The sequence below is a fragment of the Bos indicus x Bos taurus genome, chromosome 13 (assembly GCF_003369695.1).
Source record: "Bos indicus x Bos taurus breed Angus x Brahman F1 hybrid chromosome 13, Bos_hybrid_MaternalHap_v2.0, whole genome shotgun sequence".
In the NCBI taxonomy this organism is placed as follows: domain Eukaryota; kingdom Metazoa; phylum Chordata; class Mammalia; order Artiodactyla; family Bovidae; genus Bos; species Bos indicus x Bos taurus.
The window spans coordinates 16,754,047-16,781,086 of NC_040088.1; the positions used below are offsets into that span (position 1 = coordinate 16,754,047).

Genomic DNA, 27,040 nt, shown 5'->3' on the forward strand with positions numbered 1-27,040 from the left:
TGGGGCAAGAATTCACTGGAAAAGACCCTGATGCTGGGAAAGACTGAAGGCAAAAGCAGAAGAGGGTAGCAGAGGATGAGATGATTAGACAGCATCACTGACTCAATGGACTTGAATGTGAGCAAACTCAGGGAAACAGTGAAGGACAGAGAAACCCAGAGTGCTGCAGTCCATGGGGTTGCACAGAGTCAAACACAACTTAACAACAAGGCTCGGAGACTTTAAAAATTAACCCCGTGGATAAGCAGTGGATCCTTCTGTACCACACCAGGCTATATTGCTATCGTATGAGTTTGGGAAAGTTTTGAGAAGTGACAGGGGCTGAGACTGGACCAGGATGAACTTAATCCTGAATTTGACAAGAAAGGGAAGCTTACAGGGCAGCCGTTCAGAGGTTCTGGACAGGCAAGCTGACTCCCAGCCCACAGTGCTTTATTAGGAGTTGCTAGATTACCAAAAGGAGTTTGTCATAGGGTGGCCTCACCTCTAGGGAAGTTCTATCCATGACAGGGCTCTGAAAGGCACAGCCCTAAAGTAGAGGAGAGAAGTTCTGCCATAATTTCTAAGCACACACTGCTGCTGCTGCTGCTGCTGCTAAGTCGCTTCAGTCGTGTTCGACTCTGTGCGACCTCATAGATGGCAGCCCACCAGGCTCCTCTGTCCCTGGGTTTCTCCAGGCAAGAACACTGGAATGGGTTGCCTTTTCCTTCTCCAATGCATGAAAGTGAAAAGTGAAAGTGAAGTCGCTCAGTCGTGTCCGACTCCTAGCGATGCCATGGACTGTAGCCCACCAGGCTCCTCCGTCCATGGGATCTTCCAGGCAAGAGTACTGGAGTGGGGTGCCATTTCCTTCTCCATCTAAGCACGAGACAAAGAAAAACTTAAGGCTAGGAACCCTCTTGGTTTTGCTTCCAAACAAGCTGGGAGAAAAACCACTCGCCCCAGGGGCATGATCAACAACCATCAACTGTACTGACTCAACCCTGCAAGGTTCTGGAGAGCCCCAAATCCATGTTTGTCTTTAATGAGCAGTCTTTTAGGGAAGCAATTATCCATTCACACGGTCCATGAACATACACTGTGCATCCACCACATGCCAAAAACAGGGCTAGGCCCTGGGATCCAGAATTGACAACGTTATTAGTTCCATAATCTTCAGGGCTATGAAGTCAAAGTCCAGGGTTCAACAGTTCACTTCAGAAGAGGTTCTATTCTAGCCCCGGGGCTCATGTTATGTTTCCCTGAGCAAGTGACATCAAAACTGAGGACTTGAAGGATGACTAAAAGGCAGTCAAGTGCACAGGTCAGAGAAAATTGTTAAGACGGAGGCAAGAGGATGGTCGAAACCTGGGGCTGGGCATGTTCGCAAACACTCCTGATGCTGGAGGCTGCTGTGCTCCAGCTTACCACACACACCTGGTCCACTTGCTTCAGAAGGGTGAGCATGTGCACAGGGACCCAGAAGACAGGACAGAGAAACCTTGCACAAGGTGCCCATGCTCCGCCCTGCCTGCCTTCTCACCCTACTGCTCACGACCAGGAGCAGAGGCAGCTAGGCGGGGTGGGAGAAGGGCCGGGGCTGTGTTTCCTCCTCGGGGTTCACTGCTCTTTGGGTGCCGGTGTATTCAGGATGCAGAGCTCATCCTCCCCAGCCCATTATAGTCCAAACATGCCTTCCAGGAGCTGTCTTCCCAAGCCATTGCCCTCACTAACACAATGTTATCAAATTCCTAATGCGGGTACTCTAAAGCAAATGTACTGTTACCAGCACGCCACCGGGCACATTTTTCAGAAGGAAAACAGCTGCTCACTGAATCTGTCACTTGTCTTCTCAGCGTCACGCACACAAGGCAAGAGCCCGCGAAGGGCTTGTTTTCCTTCATTTTCTTCACGCATGCTCACGGTGCAGGAAGCACCAAGCCTCTCTGTACAACCCAGCAGGTCAGCCACACACAGTCCTTGAGGAGTTTCCTGGATTACAGGACAGAGCCTTGACAACCAGGGCCTGTGCCTCAGGACCTAAGGTACCGATATCAGAGCTTCTATTTCACTACTCTAGTTTCCGCATCTTACAGAACAGGAAGGGAAAATGCAGTCCAGAGAAGTTAAGTAAAGTGTCTAAAGTCACACAGCTACTTAGCTGTAGAATCACAGCTTGGTTCCTTCCTCAGTGGATCTCCTCATCTAAAGAACAAGGATACCACCATCTATTTCATGGGTTGTGAGGTCCAAATGGGGCTTCCCAGGTAGAGCTAGTGGTGAAGAACCCGCCTGCCAATGCAGGAGATGTAAGAGACATGGGTTTGATCCCTGGATTAGGAAGATCCCCTGGAGGAGGGGATGACAACTCACTCCAGTATTTCTTGCCTGGAGAATCCCATGGACAGAGAAGCCTGCTAGGCTATAGTCCATAGGGTCACAAAGAGCCAGACACAAATCAAGTGACTGAGCACGCACTCGTAAGGCCCAAATAAGGTAGCACATAATGCAGCCGTGCTAGGAATGTGGCAGGATTTCAATGAATGGTGACAGTCTCCTAAATTTTATTTCCAAGATCTTCAAGACCATCCATTCTCTCTCCCATGCATAAATTTCCATTGAGGAAAGAAAAAAGACCAGCAATGGGGTTAACATGCTCACAGCTGGTGTTTCAACAGCTGGGGTTTCAGTCAGTACCTGGTTTGAGGTGACCTGAACTTTCTATGTGTTGTCAGACCTCCAGCCTGTAGTTCTTCCCTGCCAGACTTTTTGCTGGGTCTGGAGAGGGGATTCCGTCAAAGAAGGTATCCCTGGTGGTAACCACTGAAAACATGACACACCACCTTCCTTTTAGCCATTTCAAGTTGGTAGAGACTAAGTCAAGTCAAGATGAAAAGAGACAGACAGGAACTCTCAAACTTTTATCTAGGAGGGTATGGAATAAAAAAGATTTTGCAGACATCTATGCTATTCTACTAATCACTGATAAAAAAGAAAAATCAAATCATGGGACAGATGTTAACTTCTGATAAGATGACTAAATTAGCCAGTCAGCCAGCCCAGGTCCTCCTCTTTTGCACACACCACCACCTCATCGCCCCTGTAGCCCTTTCTCCATACTTTAAAATAACCACCCAACCATGTAAATTTCCTCTGCAAGTGTTTGTTAGCCTCCAGCAGAACCGTCAGCGCTCATAAATCCGGGGCCCTCCAGATTGCGCTGCCGTCATTTATTGGGAGAGGGAAGCAGCAGGCCTCTAGACAATAGCAGGGCAGGACTGGTCTAGCAGCAACTACTCTGCTTCCAGCACCGCGATTCATGGCACTTTGCTGGGAGTGCGCACCATCAGGGAGGAGAAACATAAAAAGGGGCACCTGGGCTGTAAATAGTTTATTTCGGCAATTCCTGATGTTGGCTGAATCATACTTTAATACAGAAATACATGAAAGCGCTACTCCGGAGGTGACATGTGTTGCTACCTCATTACTCTTTTCAAAAGGGTCTTCCATCAGAGAGACACCTCGCTACAAATTATAGTGAAGAAAACAAAACCCTCACGCACTGGCTTATTAACAGGCCAGCAGGGAATGGAACCACCAGAAGCAGCGTGACAAAGGCCATCTGTGACCAGGGGTCACTGGGTTGCTTTTCCAGGCATAGAAAATACGCAGATAAAAAAGAAAAAGGTAGCACACTTCCACCTGAGAGTCGACTCCTCAGCTGCACAGCACTTCGCCAAAGCAGCTCTCATCTCCCCCATTTCTCCTAACACCTTTAAGTGAGGCTGACTTCTCCGGCGAACCCTACCTTCATGCTCCTTCTCAGTGGTTCCCACTTTCTTGATCTTCCTGGGAGACTTCATAAAAAGGGGAAAGATGGTCCGTAAGCCAAGAATGTCAACAAACTTGTGGCAGTTGTCTGTGCCCTCGGGCCCGATCATGGCGTGGTCCAGCACTTTCAGGGCACTGCTCCGGGAGATCTTCTTTTCTCTGGGAACAAAAGAGGCTTTACATAAGCATTTCAGGAGCATGGTCTAGTCTTAAAAAAGAAAAAGTGTATTTTCTACAAAATTCATTACAATGGAAAAAAGAAAAATAAAAGCAAAAACAATTTAAAGGTCCACCAGTCAAAATATTATTACATTATAGTATATCTACATGCAATATTACACACTTATTAACAATCAGGAGAGTAGGTGTTAGAATCAACAAGTTCTTAAGATCAGAATGGTAAGCATGAAAACTAATATTCAAAATTCCATATGAAGCATTACCTCATGTAAAAATATGTAAAAAATATGCATTAGAAGACACTGGAAAGAAACAGATCAAAATACTAACAGGTCATTTCAAGGTGGTAGGATTATGGATCACCTATTCTTCCTTTTTCTTTCTCTTTAACAGCTTTATCAAGATATAGTTGACACACCATACAATTCACCCATTTAAAATGTACAATTCAATGGATCTTAGAATATTCAGAAATGTGCTACCATCACCTTAGGCAATTATAGAACACTGTCATCGTTGCCAAATCCAACGTCATGAAGATGTAAACCTATGTTTTCTTCTAAGAGTGTACTAGTTTTAGTTCTTACATTTAGATCTTTATTTTTGAACTAATCTGTGTATGTGGTATTAGTTAAGGATCCAACTGCATCCATTTGCACGTGGGTATCCAGTTGTGACATCTGAACTGAGTCTGAAGTATGATTACTTGCCATGCAGAGAAGAGAAAGCCATGATATTGGTGGCGGTAAGCAGCATATGCAAAGGTACAGGAGGTCTGTAAGAGCGTGTCACTTGGAGGGATTGGAAGTAGCTTTGAATGATGGGGGGTGGGGGAGACGACTGAGGGGAAGTGGGCAGGAACAGGTCACGACAGGCCCTGGCTGTGCTGCCCAAGGGACCTGGGCTCCATGCCACTGATGCTGAAGAAGCCGTGATATGTTTAAGAAAAGGAGGGCGCTACATAAATAGATTTTTGAAAGCTTAATCTGGCAGTAGTGTGATGAAGGGCCTGGAGGGACAGAGCTTGGGGTCAGGAGGCACCTTTAAGAGACTATGACAAGAGTACAAGTGAAAACAAGAGCTCTAATTATGGCAGGGCATCAAAAAGGCCTATTTGTGAGACATGGAATCTTAAATATCAGGAGTAGGGTAAATAAGATTTCTAAATTCAGCAGGGAGGGGTTTTTCTGCATCAAAATAAAATTCTGAAAGGAAACTAGACAAACAATATATTTGTTTTCACTGAAGCTGGACTTCAGCATCCCACTCTACAAACTTAAATTTACAAAGGTTATGACTAGGGCATGTAACCATGTGAGGAGAAATTAGGAAACTGAAATACAACATCCTTACTGTTTAGCCACTCAGAAAAAGTCCTCTCGAAATGAATGACGGTCATGTAACAGGGCACCTTCCAGTTACCATTCCGCATACATTCAAACCATTTCACATATAACAGAATTGTTTGAAATGCTAAAGGTAAAGGATGCTGCTTTAGCCAAGTCTCTCTTTTTTCCCTGCCTAAGCAAATTCAACAAACAAAAGATTTTAAAAGTAAAATCCTTTTCCAGATAGGCAGTGTAAGACGCCTTTAAAGGGGGCAGTAATTGCATATTGATCACCATTTAGGCAAGCTGCATGGAGGTGAACTTTGGAATATTCACTGGGCTCAAGTTCAGGCTTTTAGCAATCAATAGCTGTTTGGCCTGACTTTCTTGGGTTGGCTTTATTTGAAATATTTATTCTACTTGAGGACAAGTAGTTTATCTTAGTCTTGGCTGGGTTCATCAGGTTGTCGGTCATGCCAGGCCCAATGTGGATGCTGGCTGCTAGAAAATGGGAGCTGGTGAGAAAGGACTGAGTCATCTACTCTTCTACCAAGGTGAACCTTCTGAGGAGGCAGAAAGGGGAAGACAGGGAAGTTTCCACTTAGGCTTAATTAGACAGAAACTCTTTCTTTTTTTTTAAGACAGAAACACTTTCGTAATAAACATGCATTTTGAGTATGTTCTTTCATCAAATATTTATGAAGCACCTAACAAGTGCCAGATATTAAGCTGAGATGTAAAGAGAGGCACAGCTCATGCTTCTGAGGAGTGCGGTTCACAAGGGAGAAAGATGTGCAGACCATGGTATACTGAGAAGAAGAGCCATGTGCTACAGTGGAGGTGTGTGCAGAGGAGAAAGTGAATGCAGGGAGGAGGGCGAGGAGTCAGGGAGGCCTCACAACGGGGATGATGCCTGAACCAAGGTGCACTGGATGGCTTTCTCAGATCGGCAAAAAAGATAAGGGTATTTAGAGCAGAAGGAAACAGCCAAGGCATGAATAAGCATGCTACATTCAGGAGAGTGGTGCATGGTCCTGTGAGAACATTAAGAGCCAGAGAGGCAGCAGGAAAAAAATGAAGCCAGTTGATTCTGTGTATTAGAAAGACCATACTTGCCACAGTGGGTTGGACTGTATCAAGGGAGGGGAAAAGGAAGAAGTAGAAGAAAGAGTGGAAATACATGGAAGGCAGAGACACTGGTAAAAAAAGGCGAAGTAACAAGAGACTATGGGTGAAAAGAGGTGAGTTCAGATTGATCCTGGGTGTTGGTGAGACACCAGCTTAGACTTACCGCTCTGCAGTCCAGGAATGAGATTAAAAATAGAGGGAAATGGACTTCCCTGGTGGTACAGTGGATGGCAGACTGCCTGCCAATGCACGGGACATGGGTTTGATCCCTGGTCTGGGAGGATTCCACATGTTGCAGAGCAACTGGGCCCAGGAGCCACAACCACTGAGCCCTGCATGCTGCACTGCTGAAGCCAGAGCCCCCAGAGCCTGTGCTTCACAGGAGAAGCCACCACAGTGAGAAGCCTGTGCACCACAGCTAGAGAATAGTCCTGGCTCTCAGCAACTATGAAAGCCCATGTGCAGCAACGAAGACCAAGCGCAACCAAACACAAATTAATAAATAAATAAAGTTATTTTTTAAAAATGGAGGGAAATGCACGTGCTCAGTCACTTCCAACTCTTTTGTGACCCCATGTGTAAGAATGATTAAATCTATGGCTAGTAATTGAATCAATGATGTGAAGATTACCCTAAGAGGGTGAACAAAATATGCAGAAAAGAGGGATTAAACCCTGAAGGAAACTTATTCGAAAGACAAGTAAAAGAGTTAAAGTCCACTCCCTTCTCAACCAGAAGACTGTGAGGAATCAAGAAAAAAAAGTGATAGGCAGTGACAGTCTTCTTTAAAAGACACTGTGAACCATAAACTTATTTCTGCAAAAAAACGTGGATAATGACATATGAGATCATTTTTGTTTGCTTTAAAATGTACATGATTACGTTCATTTCCCTTTAGCTCCCCAAATATATCACTTTCCGGGATCCAGGATTCCTATGAATTAGACATAAGATCAACATGACTAAGTTCACAGGTGCTCTCAAAGTACAGTGCCGAAGAACACTAGTGCTGTGGCAGACGCTAAGAGATATTCCACCTCTAAAATAGAACAGTGGCAGTCTTCTATATCGCTAGATTCATTTTTTTCAATTTCTACTCCCATTCATTTTTTATAAACTACTAGTACCAACCATTTCTTGACTGCCTGTGCCAGAAAATGAAACAAATATGTAGAAAACAAAGGTAAGATTTTTGTTTCTAGCACTATAGTAGACATAAAAAAACACAGTAAAAATAAAAAACAGAAAGACATGTGGGAGACTTCTCCAGCAGTCCAGTGATTGACTCCATGCTTCCCCTGCACAGCAATGAAGACCCAGCACAGCCAAAAATAAACAAATAAAATTACATATATATATATATATATATATATAAGGATTCTACCCTTCCAACACAAGGGATGAGGGTTTGATCCTTGCTCGGGGAACTAAGATCCCCCCCCATGCTATGAAGTATGGCCAAAAGAAAAAAAAAAGGGAGGAAATTCCCAAATATTTTAAAACTAAATAATACACTTCTAAATATATCATGAGTCAAAGATGAAGTATGGAACAGTCTTATGGACTCTGTGGGAGAGGGAGAGGGTGGGAAGATTTGGGAGAATGGCATTGAAACATGTAAAATATCATGTATGAAACGAGATGCCAGTCCAGGTTCAATGCACGATACTGGATGCTTGAGGCTAGTGCACTGGGACGACCCAGAGGGATGGTATGGGGAGGGAGGACGGAGGAGGGTTCAGGATGGGGAGCACATGTATACCTGTGATGGATTCATTTTGATATTTGGCAAAACTAATACAATTATGTAAAGTTTAAAAATAAAATAAAATTAAAAATAATAATAATAAAACTCAACATTCAGAAAACGAAGAAAAAAAAAGAGAGAATTGGAAGGTGTTTTGAACTGAAAATACAACATATTAAAATGTGTGTAACATGGTTTAAAGCAGCAATTAGAGGGAAATTTATACCATTAAATATATATTAGAAAATTCAAGAAACATGTCAGGTCAGCGATCTCGAATTCCCTTCTTGAGGAATCAGAAGAATAGCATATTAAACCCCAAGCAATCAGAAGAAAAGAAATAAAGAAGATCAGAGTAGAAATCACTGAAACAGAAAACAAACAAAAAACCAGTAGAAATCAATGACAACAAAAACTGATTCTTTGAAAAGATGACACAAATGACTAACATTAGAAATAGCAGAAGGCATATCTCCCTGCAGATTATATAGGAGTTAAAAGGATAATAAGGGGATATTCAAGAACAACTTTATGCCAAAAAATTGTACCACTTAGATAAAATGAAGTCCTTAAAAGACACAAACTACCCAAGTTTACTTAAAGAGAAAAAAAGAAAAAGAAAAAAGATCACTGGAACAAGTGAAAAAATTTTACTTTATCAAAATTTAAAACTTCTCTGGGAATTCCCTGGAAGTCCAGTGGTTAGGACTTGGGGATTTCACTGTGGTGACCTGGGTTCAATTCCTGGTTGGGGAACTAAAATCCTGTAAGATGCGTGGTGCAGTGACTGCCACCCCCCCCAATCCCCAATTAAAACATTTTTTTAAATATAAATTTATTTATTTTAATTGGAGGCTAATTACTTTACAATATTGTATTGGTTTTGCCACACATCAACATGAATCCGCCACAGGTATACATATGTTCCTTATCCTGAACCCCCCTCACACCTCCCTCCCTGTACCATCCCTCTGGGTCATCCCAGTGCACCAGGCCCAAGTATCCTGTATCATGCATTGAACCTGGACTGGCGATTTGTTTCATATATGATATTATACATGTTTCAATGCCCAATTAAAACTTTTCAAAAGACTATGCTATGAAAATGAAAAGGTAACCTATGGACTGGAAGAAAATATCTGTAAAACAAATATCTGACATGAGTGTATCTATGACACAGAAAGAAATGTTAATAATAAGACAACCACTCTTACCCCTGCTCAAAATGGGCAAAAGATTTGATCATACACTACCAAAGAAGATATGTAGATGGCAAATAAGCACATGAAAAGACACTCAATATCACTAGCCATGAGGGAAATTCAAATTAAAACCACAAGACACCTATATACACGCACTAGAATGGCTAAAATACAAAACACTATATACACCTATCATATGATCCAGATATGATAGGATCAACCATTATACTGATCCTAGATATGATTCAACTCATAGATATCTATCCAAAAGAAATGAAAAATGTTGTTCACTCAAAGATTTTATTCATGAATATTAATAGTAGCTTTGTTCTTAAAAGCAAAAAAGTGAAAATCTAAATGTCCATCAACAAATGAATGAACAAACTGATGTATTCTTAAATGGAATACTATCCAGCAAAGAAAAAGGGACAAACAATTGTTACATGTGGCAGAATCTCAAAATAATTATAGTGAGTTAAACAGTTAAACTGAAAGAAAAAAAAAAAACTCAAGATTAAAAAAAAAATTTGATGGTTCCTAAAATGGATGTATGAATGAATGTACCCTTCTCTTTCCTTTTTTTTTTTTTCCCTTTTGGCCTATACAGTTAATAATCAGCATGGATTCACTGTATTTCTGCTACACAACCCCAAGCTGCAATTGTACACATCCCTTGGGATCACGGTGGTCTCTTCTTTTTCTAAGTGGAACAGGGTTTTACAACAAAAGTAATAAGCTTCATGTCAACGTTTTCAAGGAAACTGACAATGTAATTCTTCTGTCTCCCACTGGCTTTGTTGTTTCTCAGAGAACACTGAACCATTTGATAAAAGGACATACTGTTAAAAAGTGCTCTGTGGAGGCAAGAAGCAAACGCTTCGGAGCACAGTCTGTAATTAAACCCGGTATATTGAAATCTTAAATTTGCAGCAACAGCTTACCAAAGACAGACTTCTGTAACCAAGCACAAAGAAATGGCAAACCAGTCTCCATCCAGGGGCAATGAAGCCGTCTTTACAGCTCCACCCTCATTTTCTGCTAAATTCTAAGATGGCCATGGCCCCATAGGTATAATTTAGTCTTATTTCTGTGAATTGGACCCTATAAATCTCATCACCTTGTTAAACTGCATGATAAACTGTAACTCTCCCAAATTTTATTTTTCTCTCAACTATCCTGACTACCAAAATACCACTTGGTTTATGTTCCTATCTTAACTCTCTGGCTGCCAGCCAAGGATCACCCAAATATCCTCTTTGTACCCTAGTTCTTCCCAGGTGGCTCAGATGTAAAGAATCTGGCTGCCGATGTGGGAGATGAGAGTTTGATCCCAGGCTCAGGAAGATCCCCTGGAAAAGGGAAATGGCAACCCACTCTAGTATTCTTCCCTGGAAAATCTCATGGTCAGAGGAGCCTGGCGGGCTACAGTCCAGGGGGTCACAAAAGAGTCAGACACAACTTAGTGACCAGACAACAACCACCACCCTAACTCTTGACTACCAAGCCAAAAGAATAAGGGAAGATAGCCGAAATTCAGGGCCTCTGGTTTTCTCTTCCTTTCAGAAGAGTTCTCCACCACCCAAGGGGCTCTGTGGGTCCCACCCTCACCTCATATTCTCTCTTTCCTTATCAAAAAACAACGGCCAAATGAAAAATCCTTTTTTTTTGAGTTCTTATACTCTAGATGGCTACCTGCTGTTTCTTTCACAGCATGAGTTCCAGTTTTAAATATCACCTCAGCAATCCTTTTTCTTCTTTTTCAAAATGTCTTCATCTATTCTTTGGCAGAGAGAGAAAAAAACAAACAAAAAATAGCCTTTTTTCCCTTATTGATTCTGTCAAGCACTGTGAAATCCAGGCACTCTCAACACAGGAATGAAAAAGTCATCTGACAACTAAACTAACAGTGGGATGGAGGGGAAAGAAGAGGGCAAAGGCCTGTGAGGGAAGGGCTAAGAGGTCCCAGACCTCCAAACAGGGCTCAGAAACAAAAGCTGAAACTCAGCTACAAATCTACACGAAGGGCTTCTTTGAACCTTGAGTAGAAAGGTTGTAAGAAATAAATACCTAAACCATAACCCTAAAATATCTAGGAGGAGGATGGAAGAAGAGAGCTGAGAGGGTCAAGTGTTCCAAGGGGGGATAAACTGAAGTGTAGACACTTGCATTGGCTTTGCTCTGGAGCCCAGCACGGCACAAGCCAAACCGGGCAGTGAGCCCAGGACTACAGCTGATGCCTGGCTTTCCTGGAGTCTTGAAGATCAGGTTCACCACCACCCTATTTTATATTCCTCACACACCAAAAAATTTCACACGGGCAAACAGGACTAAATGTCTCTTGACGGGAGACTACATTCTCAGCTACATGGCTTTTAATAAATCATTCCTCATTCTTTGGGTCTATCTACAGGATCTGCCGGCAATTCTATGACCCAATGATTCTAAAAAGCAAAAATATTTCTCAAGACGTTCCTTATTCATTTAGAAAATATTTACTGAGCGCCTAATAGGTATTATTGCTAGATTCTGGGGATACAGAGAGGAAAACCTGGTTCCTGCTCTCAAGAGTCTTATAGTACAGCCAGGGACAAAGAGGTGCTTGCCACACAGGATGGTAAGTGCTCCCACAGCGGGGGATGCCCGAACCTAATCTCTGAAATCAAGAGGGGGTGTGTGGGTGTAAGGACAGGGCAAGGGGAAGTGATATAGGGACAGAGGCTTCTTAAAAGAACTTTAGCCTAAGTATCAAGGGTGAGGTACCCAGAGAAAATAAAGAAATGTGTTAAGGAATCTAAATAGTTTGGTTTAGAGAACAGAAAGTACATGTGTGGGAAAAGGAGAATGAGCGGAGATGGCCACAGGAGAATTAGGCAGAGGACAGATCCTGAAGGGACTTGGTACCACTCCAAATGTTCATAAACAAATAAATCAAGCTTCATTTTTCAAAAAGTAAATTACACTAACAGAAAAGAAATGGAATAAATTGCTTAGTTTCCCGCAGAAGGAAAATGAAAGAACTAAAAGACAAAGCAAAATAAAATCTTCAAGAAAACCATTGGAACAAAATAGAGAGAAGGAAAGGGCCAAACACAATAGTCACTGTAATAGAAACAAGTACATTAAATTCATCTGCTTAAAAACAAACTCTCACATTGGACTAAAAATCCAAAAAAACAGCTACATGCTCTTAATAGGAGTCACATATAATATAAAATGACATAAAAAGTTAAAATAAAAGAGTTAGCATTTATTTCCTGAATAAACAATGTAGAATATAACGAGCAAAAGAGTCAAGAATAAAAGGAAAAAAAAAAGCCAGTTATATTAAGATATCAATATTACTCTCTAAGTTTGACAGATTAGTTTTTTTATTTTTATTTATTTTTTTATTTTTTTTATTACCTATTTTGTATGTGTGTGTGTGTGTATTCTTTTTTTTTTTTCCTAATTTTATTTTATTTTTAAACTTTACATAATTGTATTAGTTTTGCCAAATATCAAAATGAATCCGCCACAGGTATATATGTGTTCCCCATCCTGAACCCTCCTCCCTCCTCCCTCCCCATACCATCCCTCTGGGTCGTCCCAGTGTACTAGCCCCAAGCATCCAGTATCGTGCATCGAACCTGGACTGGCAACTTGTTTCTTACATGATATTTTACATGTTTCAATGCCATTCTCCCAAATCTTCCCACCCTCTCCCTCTCCCACAGAGTCCATAAGACTGTTCTATACATCAGTGTCTCTTTTGCTGTCTCGTACACAGGGTTATTGTTACCATCTTTCTAAATTCCATATATATGCGTTAGTATACTGTATTTATGTTTTTCCTTCTGGCTTACTTCACTCTGTATAATAGGCTCCAGTTTCATCCACCTCATTAGAACTGATTCAAATGTATTCTTTTTAATGGCTGAGTAATACTCCATTGTGTATATGTACCACAGCTTTCTTATCCATTCATCTGCTGATGGACATCTAGGTTGCTTCCATGTCTTGGCTATTATAAACAGTGCTGCGATGAACACTGGGGTACACGTGTCTCTTTCCCTTCTGGTTTCCTCAGTGTGTATGCCCAGCAGTGGGATTGCTGGATCATAAGGCAGTTCTATTTCCAGTTTTTTAAGGAATCACCACACTGTTCTCCATAGTGGCTGTACTAGTTTGCATTCCCACCAACAGTGTAAGAGGGTTCCCTTTTCTCCACACCCTCTCCAGCATTTATTATTTGTAGACTTTTGGATCGCAGCCATTCTGACTGGTGTGAAATGGTACCTCATAGTGGTTTTGATTTGCATTTCTCTGATAATGAGTGATGTTGAGCATCTTTTCATGTGTTTGTTAGCCATCTGTATGTCTTCTTTGGAGAAATGTCTATTTAGTTCTTTGGCCCATTTTTTGATTGGGTCGTTTATTTTTCTGGAGTTGAGCTGTAAGAGTTGCTTGTATATTTTTGAGATTAGTTGTTTTAAATGAATATGGAAGAGTTAAAATATATTTTAAAAATTGATTTAGGAGTTATGTACAGCACTTTATACTCTAGGAACACAAACTCTAAGTGTCCACGGAATATACACAAAAACTAGCCATCTACAAGGCCACAAATAAAGTTTGAAATTAGAAAAGCAGATACTATTCAGCCTATATTTTCTATTAAGGTAGTAAGAAAACAAGACTTAACCACTTGAAACTGTGTGATGAGGCTAAGCTATTTTAAGAGGAAAATTTTAACCTTAAAGTTTGTTTGTTTGTTGTTGCTGTTCTCCCCTTTGTCTGTGCCACAAGGCTTGTGGGATCTTAATTCCCTGACCAGGGACTGAACCCAGGCCCTTGGCAGTGAGAGCACAGAGTCCTAACCACTGGCCCGCCAGGGAATTCCTGAATGTTTTTATTTTCAAATAAAAGGATTATTTTTAAAAGCATTAACCATTCAACTCAGGTATTTAGAAAAGGGCAACACAATAAATGGAAATAAAGAAGAAAATAGGAATTAAAGACAAACAAATTTGTGAGAAGGCAAAAAGTATACAAACCAACAAAATGCCAAACCAAAAGCAAAGACAATCTCAATCACTTTTAACAAAGTTGACTGAGTAAGAAAGCAGGGAAATTTAAATAGATAACATTAGCAGTTATAAAGAAGACATAATGAGCAGAAAATGAAAAAGAAGAAATGGAAGATATAGAACAGAATTACACAAATACAAGGACAACTTCTATCAATAAACTTGGAAGTCTATGAAACTGAAAATTTCTAGGAAAATACAAAATATCAAGTTGTCTTTAAAAATCAGAACACCGATGAAAGAATAAAAGACCTAAATAAATGGAGAAATATACCATGTGCATGGATTGGGAGTCTCACTGTGGTAAAGATGTGCATCCTCCCCAGAAGACTCTAGAATCATTAGAATGCCAATTAAAACCCTAGCAGTTTTTCTAGAAAGTTATATACGAAGAAACTATAGAACTAGAATAGTTAAAAGTCTTTAAAAAGACATTAAGACAATTCACATCACATAATTTCAAGACTCAACCGTACAGTCAGAACAGGGTTGTGTTGGCAAAAAGACAGACACATAGATCAATGAGGCAGAATAGAAAGCACAAAAAGTAGACCCACACATGTAAGATAATTAATTTCTGACAAACGTGTAAAGGTGATTAACTGGAAAGGGCACAATCTTTGCAATAAATGGTGCCAGAATTGGATATATGGGTTTGGGTGAACTCCGGGAGTTGGTGATGGACAGGGAGGCCTGGCGTGCTGCGGTTCATGGGGTTGCAAAGAGTCTGACACGACTGAGTGACTGAACTGAACTGCTGCAAAAATAATAAATAAAACCAAGAACCTCAATTCATACCTAATACCAAATATGAAAATTAATTTAAAATCGATCACAGATCTATAAATGTAAAACATAAAACTGAAAATTCTAAAAAAAAGATGAAAGAAACACTTTGAGACCCTGCTTAGGGAAACACAGTCTATATGTCATACCAAAAGCACAATTAAATATATATATATATATATATATATATATATATTTTAAAATTAGACTTTATCAGTAAAACTTTTGCTCTTTAAAAAGACACTGCTAAAAAATGAAAAGGCAAGCCACAGACTAGGAAAAACATGTTTCCAAAACATGTCTCTGACAAAAACTTCTTTCTAGAATAAAGAACACTTAAAACTCAATAACACAACCCAAATAAAATTTAGACAATAAGTCTGAACAAAGGGTTGACTAAACAAAAGATGTGAGAACCGTCAACATGAAAAGATGTTTAACAGCCTTGTGCACGCCTATGTGCTAAATTGCTGCAGTCGTGCACGACTCTTTGCGACCCTGTGGACTGTAGCTCACCAGGCTCCTCTGTCCATGGGATTCTCCAGGCAAGAATACTGGAGTGGGTTGCCATTTCCTCCTCCAGGGGACCTTCAGCAATACGTGAAGATCCACAATACGTCAGGCTTCAGCAATACGTGAACTGTGAACTTCCAGATGTTCAAGCTGGTTTTAGAAAAGGCAGAGGAACCAGAGATCAAATTGCCAACATCTGCTGGATACTTCTCCTTTATTGACTATGCCAAAGCCTTTGACTGTGTGGATCACAACAAACTGTGGAAAATTCTTCAAGAGATTGGAATACCAGACCCCCTGACCTGCCTCTTCAGAAACCTGTATGCAGGTCAGGAAGCAACAGTTAGAACTGGACATGGAACAACAGACTGGTTCCAAATAGGAAAAGGAGTATGTCAAGGCTGTATACTGTCACCCTGCTTATTTAACTTATATGCAGAGTACATCATGAGAAACGCTGGGCTGGATGAAGCACAAGCTGGAATCAAGATTGCCGGGAGAAATATCAATAGCCTCAGATATGCAGATGACACCACCCTTATGGCAGAAAGTGAAGAGGAACTCAAAAGCCTCTTGATGAAAGTGAAAGAGGAGAGTGAAAAAGTTGGCTTAAAACTCAACATTCAGAAAATGAAGATCATGGCATCCAGTCTCATCACTTCATGGGAAATGGATGGGGAAACAGTGGAAACAGTGAGAGACTTTATTTTTCTGGGCTCCAAAATCACTACAGATGGTGACTGCAGCCATGAAATTAAAAGACACTTACTCCTTGGAAGGAAAGTTATGACCAACCTAGACAGCATATTAAAAAGCAGAGACATTACTTTGTCAACAAAGGTCCATCTAGTCAAGGCTATGGTTTTTCCAGTGGTCATGTATGGATGTGAGAGTTGGACTATAAAGAAAGCTGAGCACTGAAGAATTGATGCTTTTAAAGTGTGGTGTTGGAGAAGGCTCTCGAGAGTCCCTTGGACTGCAAGGAGATCCAACCAGTCCATCCTAAAGCAGATCAGTCCTGGGTGTTCATTGGTAGGACTGATGTTGAAGCTGAAACTCCAATACTTTGGCCACCTGATGCGAAGAGCTGACTCATTTGAAAAGACCCTGATGCTGGGAAAGATTGAGGGCAGGAGGAAAAGGGGACGACAGAGAATGAGATGGTTGTATGGCATCACTGTCTCAATGGACATGGGTTTGGATGGACTCCGGGAGTTGGTGATGGACAGGGAGGCCTGGTGTGCTGCGGTTCATGGGGTTGCAAAGAGTCAGACACAACTGAACAACTGAACTGAACTGAACTAAGCATAAGAAAGAAACACACTACTGATACATGCAAAGTAAATGAACCTCAAAAACAACCTATTGAGTTAAATAAGCTAAACAAAACACATACTGTATGATTTATTTATATGAAATTCTAGAAAGATAATGGTTGACTGGGGCCAAAGCTGGATTGATGGGAATTGATTGTAAAAGGGATCAAATCAATTTCAGAGGGTGATAAAAATGATCTATACATGCGTTATCCAATATGGTAGCCACTAGCCACATACAGCCATGGAATATTTGAAATACAGCTAAATTTCAGACTTAAGTTTAAAAATTGATACTTGATTCAGTTATTGGGAAATATTTAAGTATGTTTGGAATAAGTATATTTAAGTATGGGAATCTACTTTTTCAACTGTAAATTGTATGAAATCTAAATAAAAACCAAGTACTTTAATGAAAACCTAGCATTGGATTCAGATGTAAATGTAAAATGCACACTGGATTTTAAAGAGTTAGTACAAAAAATGAATGTAAAATAGATTAATAATATTTTTTATTGATAAATAATATTGGTTACTTTTCCCCTTTGGTAACCATATGCTCATTTTCTATGTCTGTGAGTCCATTTCTATGTTGTAAATAAGTTCATTTGTTTCATTTTTTTAAGATTCTACACATAAGTGACTTAATGTAATTGTCTTTGACTTCACTTAGAATGATAATCTCTAGGTTCACCCATGTTGCTGCAAATGACAATATTTTATTCTCTTTTATGAGAGAGAATATGGCTCTATCATTATTTTTATGGCTGAGTAATATTCCATTGTATGTATATATAACCACATCTTCTTTATCCATTCATCTGTTGATGGACACAAGTGGCTTCCATGTCTTGGTTATTGTTTAAGTAATGTGGCTAAGAAACACCGTGCTGCGTGCATCTTTTCAGATTACAGTTTTCGTCTTTTCCAGATATATGCCCAAAAGTTTTGGATTGCCGGATCATATGGTAACTCTATTTTTAGTTTTTTAAGCAACCTCTATCTTGTTGGGCCTGCACCAATTTATATTCCCACTAGCTTCCCACTGTGCTTCCCGGGTGGCGTTAGCGGTAAAGAACCTGACTGCCAACGCAGGAGACATAAGAGATGCGGTTTTGATCGCAGTGTCAGGAAGATCCCCTAGCGAATGAAATGGCTACCCACTCCAGTATTCTTACCTGAAGAATCCCATGGACAGAGAAGGTGGGCAGGCTACGGTTCATAGGGTCACAAAGAGCTGGACACGATGGAAGGGACTGAGCACACACACACCAAAATTGCAGGAGGGCTCCCTTTTTTCCACACCTTCTCAGCATTTATTACTTGTAGACTTTCTGACAATGGCCATTCTGACTGGTGTGAGGTGGTACCTCACTTCAGTTTTGACTTGCATTTCTATAATAATTAGTAATGTTGAAGATCTTTTCACGCACCTGTTGACTATCTTGGCTATCTCTACTGTATATCTTCTTTGGAAAAGTGCCTATATAGGTCTTCTGCCCAGTTTCTGACTGGGTTGTTATTGGTTTTTTTTTTGACATTGAGCAGTAAGAGCTGTTTGTACATTTTGGAAATTAAGCCCTTGTCTGCCGCATCATTTGCAAATATTTTCTCCCATTCTGGAGGCTGTCCCTTCGTTTTATTTCCTTTGCTGTGTAAAAGCTTTTTTGCTTGATTAGGTCCCATTTGTTTATTTTTGCTTTTATTTCTTTTGCATTGGGAAACTGACCTAAGAAAACACTGCTATGATTTATGTCACAGTGCTCTGCCTGTGTTCTCTCCTAGGAGTTCTATGGTGTCATGTCTTTATTAATGTCTTTAAGCCATTTTTGTGTATGGTGTGAGGACAGGAGAAGATTTTCTGGGCCTAATTTCTTGCATCCTCTCCTATCTAGGAAAGCAATAAAATCATTAATGGAGACATCTGCTCCTCATGATTAGCAGCAACACCATGCCAAAATGGTACACATATCTCCCTTCACCAAAATTACACATAAACTGACTTCCCCACTTCCTCTTCAGAGCAGTTCCTCAGAGCTACATGAGAGGCTGTCTCCCAGGCAATAGTCCTCATTTTGCCCCAAATAAAACCTAACTCACAGCTCTCATGTTGTGCGTGTTTTTCAGTCGACAGTATCTTACATCTTCCTTGTGGTGAAAATAAAGGTATACACATTTGTCAAAATTAAAACTCTATACTTAAAATGAGTGTCTGATTATATACTATATATGCCTTGATAAAGCAACTTCACTTTCACTTTTCACTTTCATGCATTGGAGAAGGAAATGGCAACCCACTCCAATGTTCTTGCCTGGAGAATCCCAGGGACAGGGGAGCCTGGTGGGCTGCCATCTATGGGGTCACACAGAGTCGGACACGACTGAAGCGACTTAGCAGCAGCAGCAGCAAAGATGATAAAAATATTAAAATTGAATCATATATATGTATGTGTGGTGTGTACATAAGTGTATAAATGACTATCTTGTTGGTGATCGTTCCTTATCAATAATCAGAAACATAAAAAAACTCACAGGCTGTGGACATGCAAAATTCACCGTTACTCTTAACAGTCAATACATTAAATTATATTAGAGTTATTTACTGTCGGCCTCCATCACGACCTATTGAGTTTCTTGAAGGCAAGAATCCTGTCTTGTTCATGTCTGTGATAAGCCTAGCACTTAACACAGTAAGTGAACATAGCACTTTATCAATGTTTTAATAACTGCAGAGCTGTCCCAGACAATTTGTAGTCTAATTCCCACAAAATCCCTGGAAATTTGGAAATGGAAATCCCTTCCATTTTTCAGATGTAAAAAGGGAGAATCAGAGGACAGAAAGGTTAGAATAACTCACCAAACATCCAAAACTAGTCATTGAAAGAGCTGTGTTCCAAATCCACATCTCCCTTAACTCTAAACCCCATTCTTTAACACTACCCCATATTGCTACCTCTCCAGGTGGGCATTTCATTAACTGTTTGATGAATGCTTGAAATCAAATAAAAATAAGTATTTAGGGGCAATGGAACCAGAGGAATTTTCCTGAACTTCTAGTGTTATAGCTGCAGTTTTTAAATGGGTTCCCTTGAGACAGAGAGCAACTTGGCAGCTCTTGCTAGAAGATCAGGAAGGATGGATCTACTAGGGAGAAACAACTCCCTCCCAATTAAACTTCTCATTTGGGAGTCTGAAGAAAAAAAATTACACAGAACAAAGAGCATGGGAAAGGAAAAAAAAAAAAAGAAACGCTGAATCTGCTGATATAGCTAATTAATGTAAAAGAATTAATTTAACAGTAACTTCAGCATTCAAAAATGAAAAGTTAGGAGATCCTAGAAAGGTGCTATTTCTACATCTTTTAGAGCTCCTTTTTAAATTAGGCTCCCAGAACCTCAGCATTCCTGCTTGAATAATCCATACTTCTGGTTATTTATTCAGCTCCCCACTGCTGCACATTTCCAAGCCATATGCTACAGGAATACATCACCTCATATTTGCACTCAAACATCCAAAGACACTGGCGGTTCAGATCTTTAAGAAGCTTAGAAGACAGTCCATACAGAATATAGTTTTAAGGTTAAAAGGCCCAGGAAGCCAAATGCATCTTCTTTATATGCTATGTGCTTGAGAGAAGGTGGGTCATTTCAACAAAAGGACAGGCAATTAGAAGGGTAAAGGAAATAAACAAAAGACTCAAGAGAGTAAAGCCAGCAAAAATCAGCTGAACACTAAAGGCCTCTGAATAATTACAATGCCCCTCTCTGTACTTTAAAATAAATTTTTTAAAACAATTCCACCAAGGAAGATTTTTCAATCAATCCAAGGTCTGGTACACACTGGACAAAGCAAGAGGTCTACTGTGCCCCGGGCCTACACAAGCCTTTAAAGAGAAGGTGTTTTCAAAACACATACCCTGACGATCTTAAGTACAAACATAGCTTTAAGCACAAAAATCTGTAGAATCTGTCACTGGAGAATTTTTTATAACAACAAAACATGGGAAATAACTACAATATCAATAACAAAGAAAGACCAAGTAAGTCATATTCCCTTAGAGTCACCATTATTCAATTATTGAAAACTGTCATGAAGATTATGTCACAACATGGGAAACAGCACGTTTAGTTAAAAAAATTAACAGAACAGAAACTTATAAATGTGGTAGGCCCAAAAAGCTGTTAAAAATAGAAAACAATCATGGGGGAAAAGACTCCAAGGAATCCGCATCCAAAGATGGATTGTGTTTTTAGCTTCTAAAACTAAAAATACAGGAGACAGGAATCCTACCATTCATTTCTGTACAAGCCAAGCACTTAACACATTACCGTATCAGTGCTTTAACAGTTTTGTATGTCTATATTCTAAGTTATATTTAAGAGGTATGTATCAAATTTATTAAAAATTTTTTTCACTGAAATTTTCAATCTATCCAGATATGTTTCCAAACAGCAGACTTGGGCTCAGTTTCATAAAGAATAATCCCATAATGCTCAGACCTCCAACCAATCAAACATGCTCTTACATCTCTCAATTTAAAAAACTGACCATTGTCAACTAAACACCCGACTCTGGTTACCCCGTCACCCTATATCTCTAATCCACTTCCAAGCCAGATTTCTCAAGAGTTATCAATTACAAGCTATCTCCCATTTACTTCCAGATTCTGTGAATTACACTAATATGAAACCTACTTTAAGTATTTTAAGAAATGAATGTACAAATAATAAGATATGAAAGTGAACGGAAAGTGACAGTCACTCAGTCATGTCCGACTCTTTGCAACCCCATGGACTGTAGCCTGCCAGGCTCCTCTTCCATGGAATTCTCCAGGCAAGAATACTGGAGTGGGTTGCCATTCCCTTCTCCAGGGGATCTTACTGACCCAGGGATCAAACCAAGGTCTCCCGCACTGCAGGCACGTTGTTCACTATTTGAGCTTTAAATTAGACCTAGATATTGCCAGGAGAAATATCAATAACCTCAGATATGCAGATGACACCACCCTTATGGCAGAAAGTGAAGAGGAACTAAAAAGCCTCTTGATCAAAGTGAAAGAAGAGAGTGAAAAGTTGGCTTAAAGCTCAACATTCAGAAAACAAAGATCACAGCATCTGGTCCTATCACTTCATGGTAAATAGATGGGGAAGCAGTGGACACAGGGTCAGACTTTATTTTTGGGGGCTCCAAAATCACTGCAGATGGTGATTGCAGCCATGAAATTAAGAGACGCTTACTCCTTGGAAGGAAAGTTATGACCAACCTAGATGGCATATTCAAAAGCAGAGACAATACTTTGCCAACAAAGGTTTGTCTAGTCAAGGCTATGGTTTTTCTGTGGTCATGTATGGATGTGAGAGCTGGACTCTCACATCCATACAGTGAAGAAAGCTGAGCACCGAAGAATTGATGCTTTGAACTGTGGTGTTGGAGAAGACTCTTGAGAGTCCCTTGGACTGCAAGGAGATCCAACCAGTCCATTCTAAAGGAGATCAGTCCTGGGTGTTCTTTGGAAGGAATGATGCTAAAGCTGAAACTCCAGTACTTTGGCCACCTCATGTGAAGAGCTGACTCATTGGAAAAGACTCTGATGCTGGGAGGGATTGGGGGCAGGAGGAGAAGGGGACGACAGAGGATGAGATGGCTGGATGGCATCAACTCGATGCCATCGTCCATTGATGACCGACTTGATGGACGTGAGTTTGAGTGAACTCCGGGAGTTGGTGATGGACAGGGAGGCCTGGCGTGCTGTGATTCATGGGGTCACAAAGAGTTGGACACGACTGAGTGACTGAACTGAACTGATACAAGGAAGGAATTATGAAGAAAGTTCTAGCACTGTCTTGCACATTTTCGTATCTCCTATGCTAGCCACATGGCAAGGTACAACTCGTTACTGAAAATAATATATAATGAAAAGTATGTATAAATGAAAAATAGGAATTACATTCTGCTGTCAATAGTAAAGTATGTTAGTCGCTCAGTCATGTCTGACTCTGCTATCCCATGGACTGTAGCCTGCTAGGCTCCTTTGTCCATGAAATTCTCCAGGCAAGAATACTGGAGTGGGTTGTCATTTCCTTCTCCAGGGGATCTTCCTGACCCAGGGATCGAACCTGGTCCTCCCGCCTTGTGGGCAGATTCTTTACCATCTGAGCCACCAGATTTTTGTCAATAGTAAAAATATGGACAAACATATGGCATAGATAGGTCTACGTAAGATAAAAAGAAAATTGGGCTAAGTTTAGAAATTAACATAGGGTATGTTTAGAAATTAATGACCAGATTTCCCCAAACCAACACACTATGAGAAGGAACAACAACAAAAAAATTTCCCTTCGATGGAGTGGTCCTATTTCCAAATGACATAACAACAGGGTACAAACAGACCAAAACATAGTCTGTATTCATCCAAACGAACTTCAGGAAAGACTACACACTCACCTTAAGACTGCTGTTTCACATATCCAGGAAACTCAACGGAATAAAAGACCATAGCTAGCTACGTTCTCAAATCCAGGCTAACAGTGAGGAGTTGGACAAAAAAAGATGGACAGCTAGGACATGATAGGAGATGAGAAGCATACCTTAGCATGAGATTCATCAGCTGAAGACCCTCGCCTTTCAGGAAGCGCTCACGATTGGAACTCAGCATTAGGCAGGAACAGAGGGAATCAAACAGATTTTCCATCATCTCCTGCTCCTCGGCCGTGCTAGGATTGTGTCTTTTAAACACCTGTCAAGCAAAAATATCAGAAGGCACAGAATCATAAGAGAAGGTCTTTTCATCAACCAGCATTCAACAATTTCCGAAGCCTGTCTACTCCAATAACCCTACAACTGAAGAAGCAGAGCCTTATCAAACAAAATTCTCATCTGTTTCCATTTTAGAGAAACTGGGCTGATTCACAGGTACTAAATAAGTGGCTATCATGCAAAAACAAAAAACAAACAAAAACCCCCACAAAAACAATAACAACAGAAAACCACTCAACTGACCATTAGGTCCAGGAGTGATTCACAGTTCCAAGGAGGCAGATTTAACAAAAACCAACAAAATCTTTTTATTATGAAACATATTCACCTACAGAAAACTCTATAACACGTACAGCTAAATGAGTAAGGTGAACACCCCTGAAACCATCACCCAGATCGAGAAACAACTTTGCCAGCTACCCCCACCCCAAAGCTCTCCACTTGGCCCAACCGACCACAACACGTTTCTTCCCCTTCTAAAACAACCACAGTTCTGAAGGGCAAATCCTGGCCCAAAATAAGGAACAGTTTCCTAGTCATCAGGGTTAATGAACTGCCTTACAGACCATTTGTGGCTCTAAGTCGTGGGAATGGCTTCAAGCAGCTTTTATCTTTGCCAGAAATACATGGCATGTTAAGAGGAAAGCTTCTTAACAGTGTATGCATACCCATACAGTCTGCTACAAAATGATCAATCTTACAGGAGCAGGACTAAGCACTTTCCCAGAACTGGGAAGAGATTCACATTTCAAAGCTCTGTTTTTTGGGGTGAAGGCCAAACCACTCAGGCTGCTGGCACCAGGATGGAAGCTGTATGCAAACTGACATCTCAGACACTCCCAACACTCTAAAGATTTTATCCAAATGATCTATTTTCAGTCTTGGTTTTGGAATAGCACAGATGAGACTGGTTAGGGAAAAAAAATCTTAACAGTATTTTCAGAATGCCAGCAGAACATTTCGATGGGATTTACATTTCTCACACTGAGCAAATGGCAACTTCTAATTTCTTCTTCCAGCCTCCAGTGCCACACCCTCCCCCATCCTCCTCTCTGACCTCTGTCCTGTTGCACTGGAACTTGTACACATGAAGCTTACCTGGATCCTAAATGAACGGACTCCAATTTAGTGGCAGACTGACAGAAAAGAAAGTGAATAATCTTGGGAGTGGGTCAACTGAAAATAATGTGGCATTCTTGGCTCAAAAATATATACTTAAGTGGAAAGCGCATGTCTTTGGGACTGACAAACATCAGGAGCCTGAGAAAGTCCACACCAGATACATGGTGCTATCTGGTCATAAAGAGCAAACGAACTACGAAAGGAGGCAAACCATGTGCCTCCAGTGTGACCTGAAGCCTGCCAACACACCCCATATGGCTTGCATCACATGGTTGATTCCTTCCCACAATCTCCAGCTCCACCTCCCATTTAAAGATACAAGCCATGTATCTTCATGGCAGACAGGAAGCATAAGAATTACTCACGGATAACTGCTGAAGAAGCACATCGATTCCATCCAGCTCCCCAAGCAGTTCCCTGTTTTCTAAAAGGGGGAAAAAAATAGAAGAAGAAAAAAAAAATGAAGCTAACTGTCAGATTTTACAGCCGTCTAACACTGATACATCAGCAAACAAAATCAATACAGCTTGACAGAGTACAAAAGCTGCACAGAGCGCGAGAGGGAGAGCAAGGGGATGCCAAAGGTAAGAGAGCTTGCTGTCATGATCTGAAACAAGCCTGGCTCCTATCCTAACAGAATGTCAATACCGAGAGGGAGCCTCACCATCGTTGTCCTGGAGCAATATGGCCAGCACTTCACTACAATACAGTTTGTTGGCATCGAAAGGCATCTTTGCCTGTGGGAAAACAGGAGAAAGGAGAAATATGTTAAGGGCCCTTGTTTCTTTCCCCAGGACAATTTTTTCCACAAGTATTAGGATCTGAGCTGGAGAGATGGAGAAGTGAGAACAGGAAAAGGTAGGTTATGGGTAAAAAAAAAGTCTGCCTCTGCCCTCAAGAGACCAGACTCAAGTACAATGTAGTGAAACCATAAACAGCATTATGTACACAGCAGTCCTCACCCTTCTAATGCCCAGATACAAATGTCACCTCCTCTGTGAAGCTGTCCCAGATTCCCCATTGTGAGTCTAGGGACTATGGTCGAGCACATAATATGTACTCAAATGCAAAGTAGATGAATGAAAGTTTTTAAGACTAAAATCTATCATGAAGCTTCAGTCACGAGTGACGGTCATAAAATTAGGCTGTAAATTAGCCTATGGACAGATGATCAGAGAAGCTGAAAAGAAAGCCAGTTCTTATTTAGATTAGCTGAATGTCTTTGTAACAAAGTAGTTCCTTTTTGGATTTTTTAATTTTTTTTAATGCTTAAAATTTAATTTGAAACCATAAACCTATCTGCTCATGGGCCATAATCTGCCTACTATTTAAAAAGGAAACCACATTAAATATGCAGAAATGTGTTAATATTTTAACACCCAAATTACTACCCACAATTCTTTCCCTGCTGCATGCTCTGCTACTTGGAGTCGCAGAGGGGACACACGCACTGCAGAGCCCATCTTTCACAGTCACCCACATTGTTGCTCCTGAGCGAGACTCAAGTGCCTCACCATTAACGATACCCCGTGGATAAAGGGACAGAGAGAGGAGCGTGAGCCTCATCGATGTGTTTTTATTTACTGGACCCTCGATCCTTAAAATGCAGGCACAATAACAGCTGTTAATCAGCAGCAACCCTGCTACCTATCCAGGTTTTTGAACTGAGAAATAATTACTGTACCTGGAAAGGACAGGAGAGGTGTTTATCTTGAAGCTAATACCGCCATCCCCTTAGCACCATTCACACTTCTGTTTGGACATTGATTTTGCACTTAAGAACGAAGACTGGCCCCTAATGAAGCAACACCCAGCATCTTTTCAGCTCTCTCTTCACGTCTTCCTCATCGAGCCTATGTGCACCCCACAGGGCTCCAGGAGGCTGACCAGGTATGACCCATCTCAGGTTAAAAGATCTGTAAATACAAGGTCTTACGTGTGCTGACTGCAAGGTATGCTCCCTGGGCAAGCTTAAGGTCTTGTTTCAGGAAATTCAGTACAACAGCCAGTGTTTAAATGCAAACTGTGGTATTTTTCACTTTAAGAAAAACAGTTTTATACAAATCAAAACACAAAAGTGAAAAGC

At 40.7% G+C, this 27,040-nt stretch overlaps 1 protein-coding gene across 1 annotated transcript in view; it reads right to left on the reverse strand.

Annotated features, from left to right (window-relative positions):
* CTNNBL1 (catenin beta like 1) overlaps positions 1-27,040 on the reverse strand; it is a 166,988-nt gene that overhangs the window by 62,399 nt on the left and 77,549 nt on the right. Inside the window, exons 8-11 of the mRNA XM_027558573.1 lie at positions 25,619-25,691; positions 25,320-25,378; positions 23,664-23,812; positions 3,788-3,969 (exon numbers count right to left, since the gene is read on the reverse strand). Of these exons, the coding sequence (XP_027414374.1) occupies positions 3,788-3,969; positions 23,664-23,812; positions 25,320-25,378; positions 25,619-25,691 (463 nt within the window). The remainder of the gene's footprint in view (positions 1-3,787; positions 3,970-23,663; positions 23,813-25,319; positions 25,379-25,618; positions 25,692-27,040) is intronic.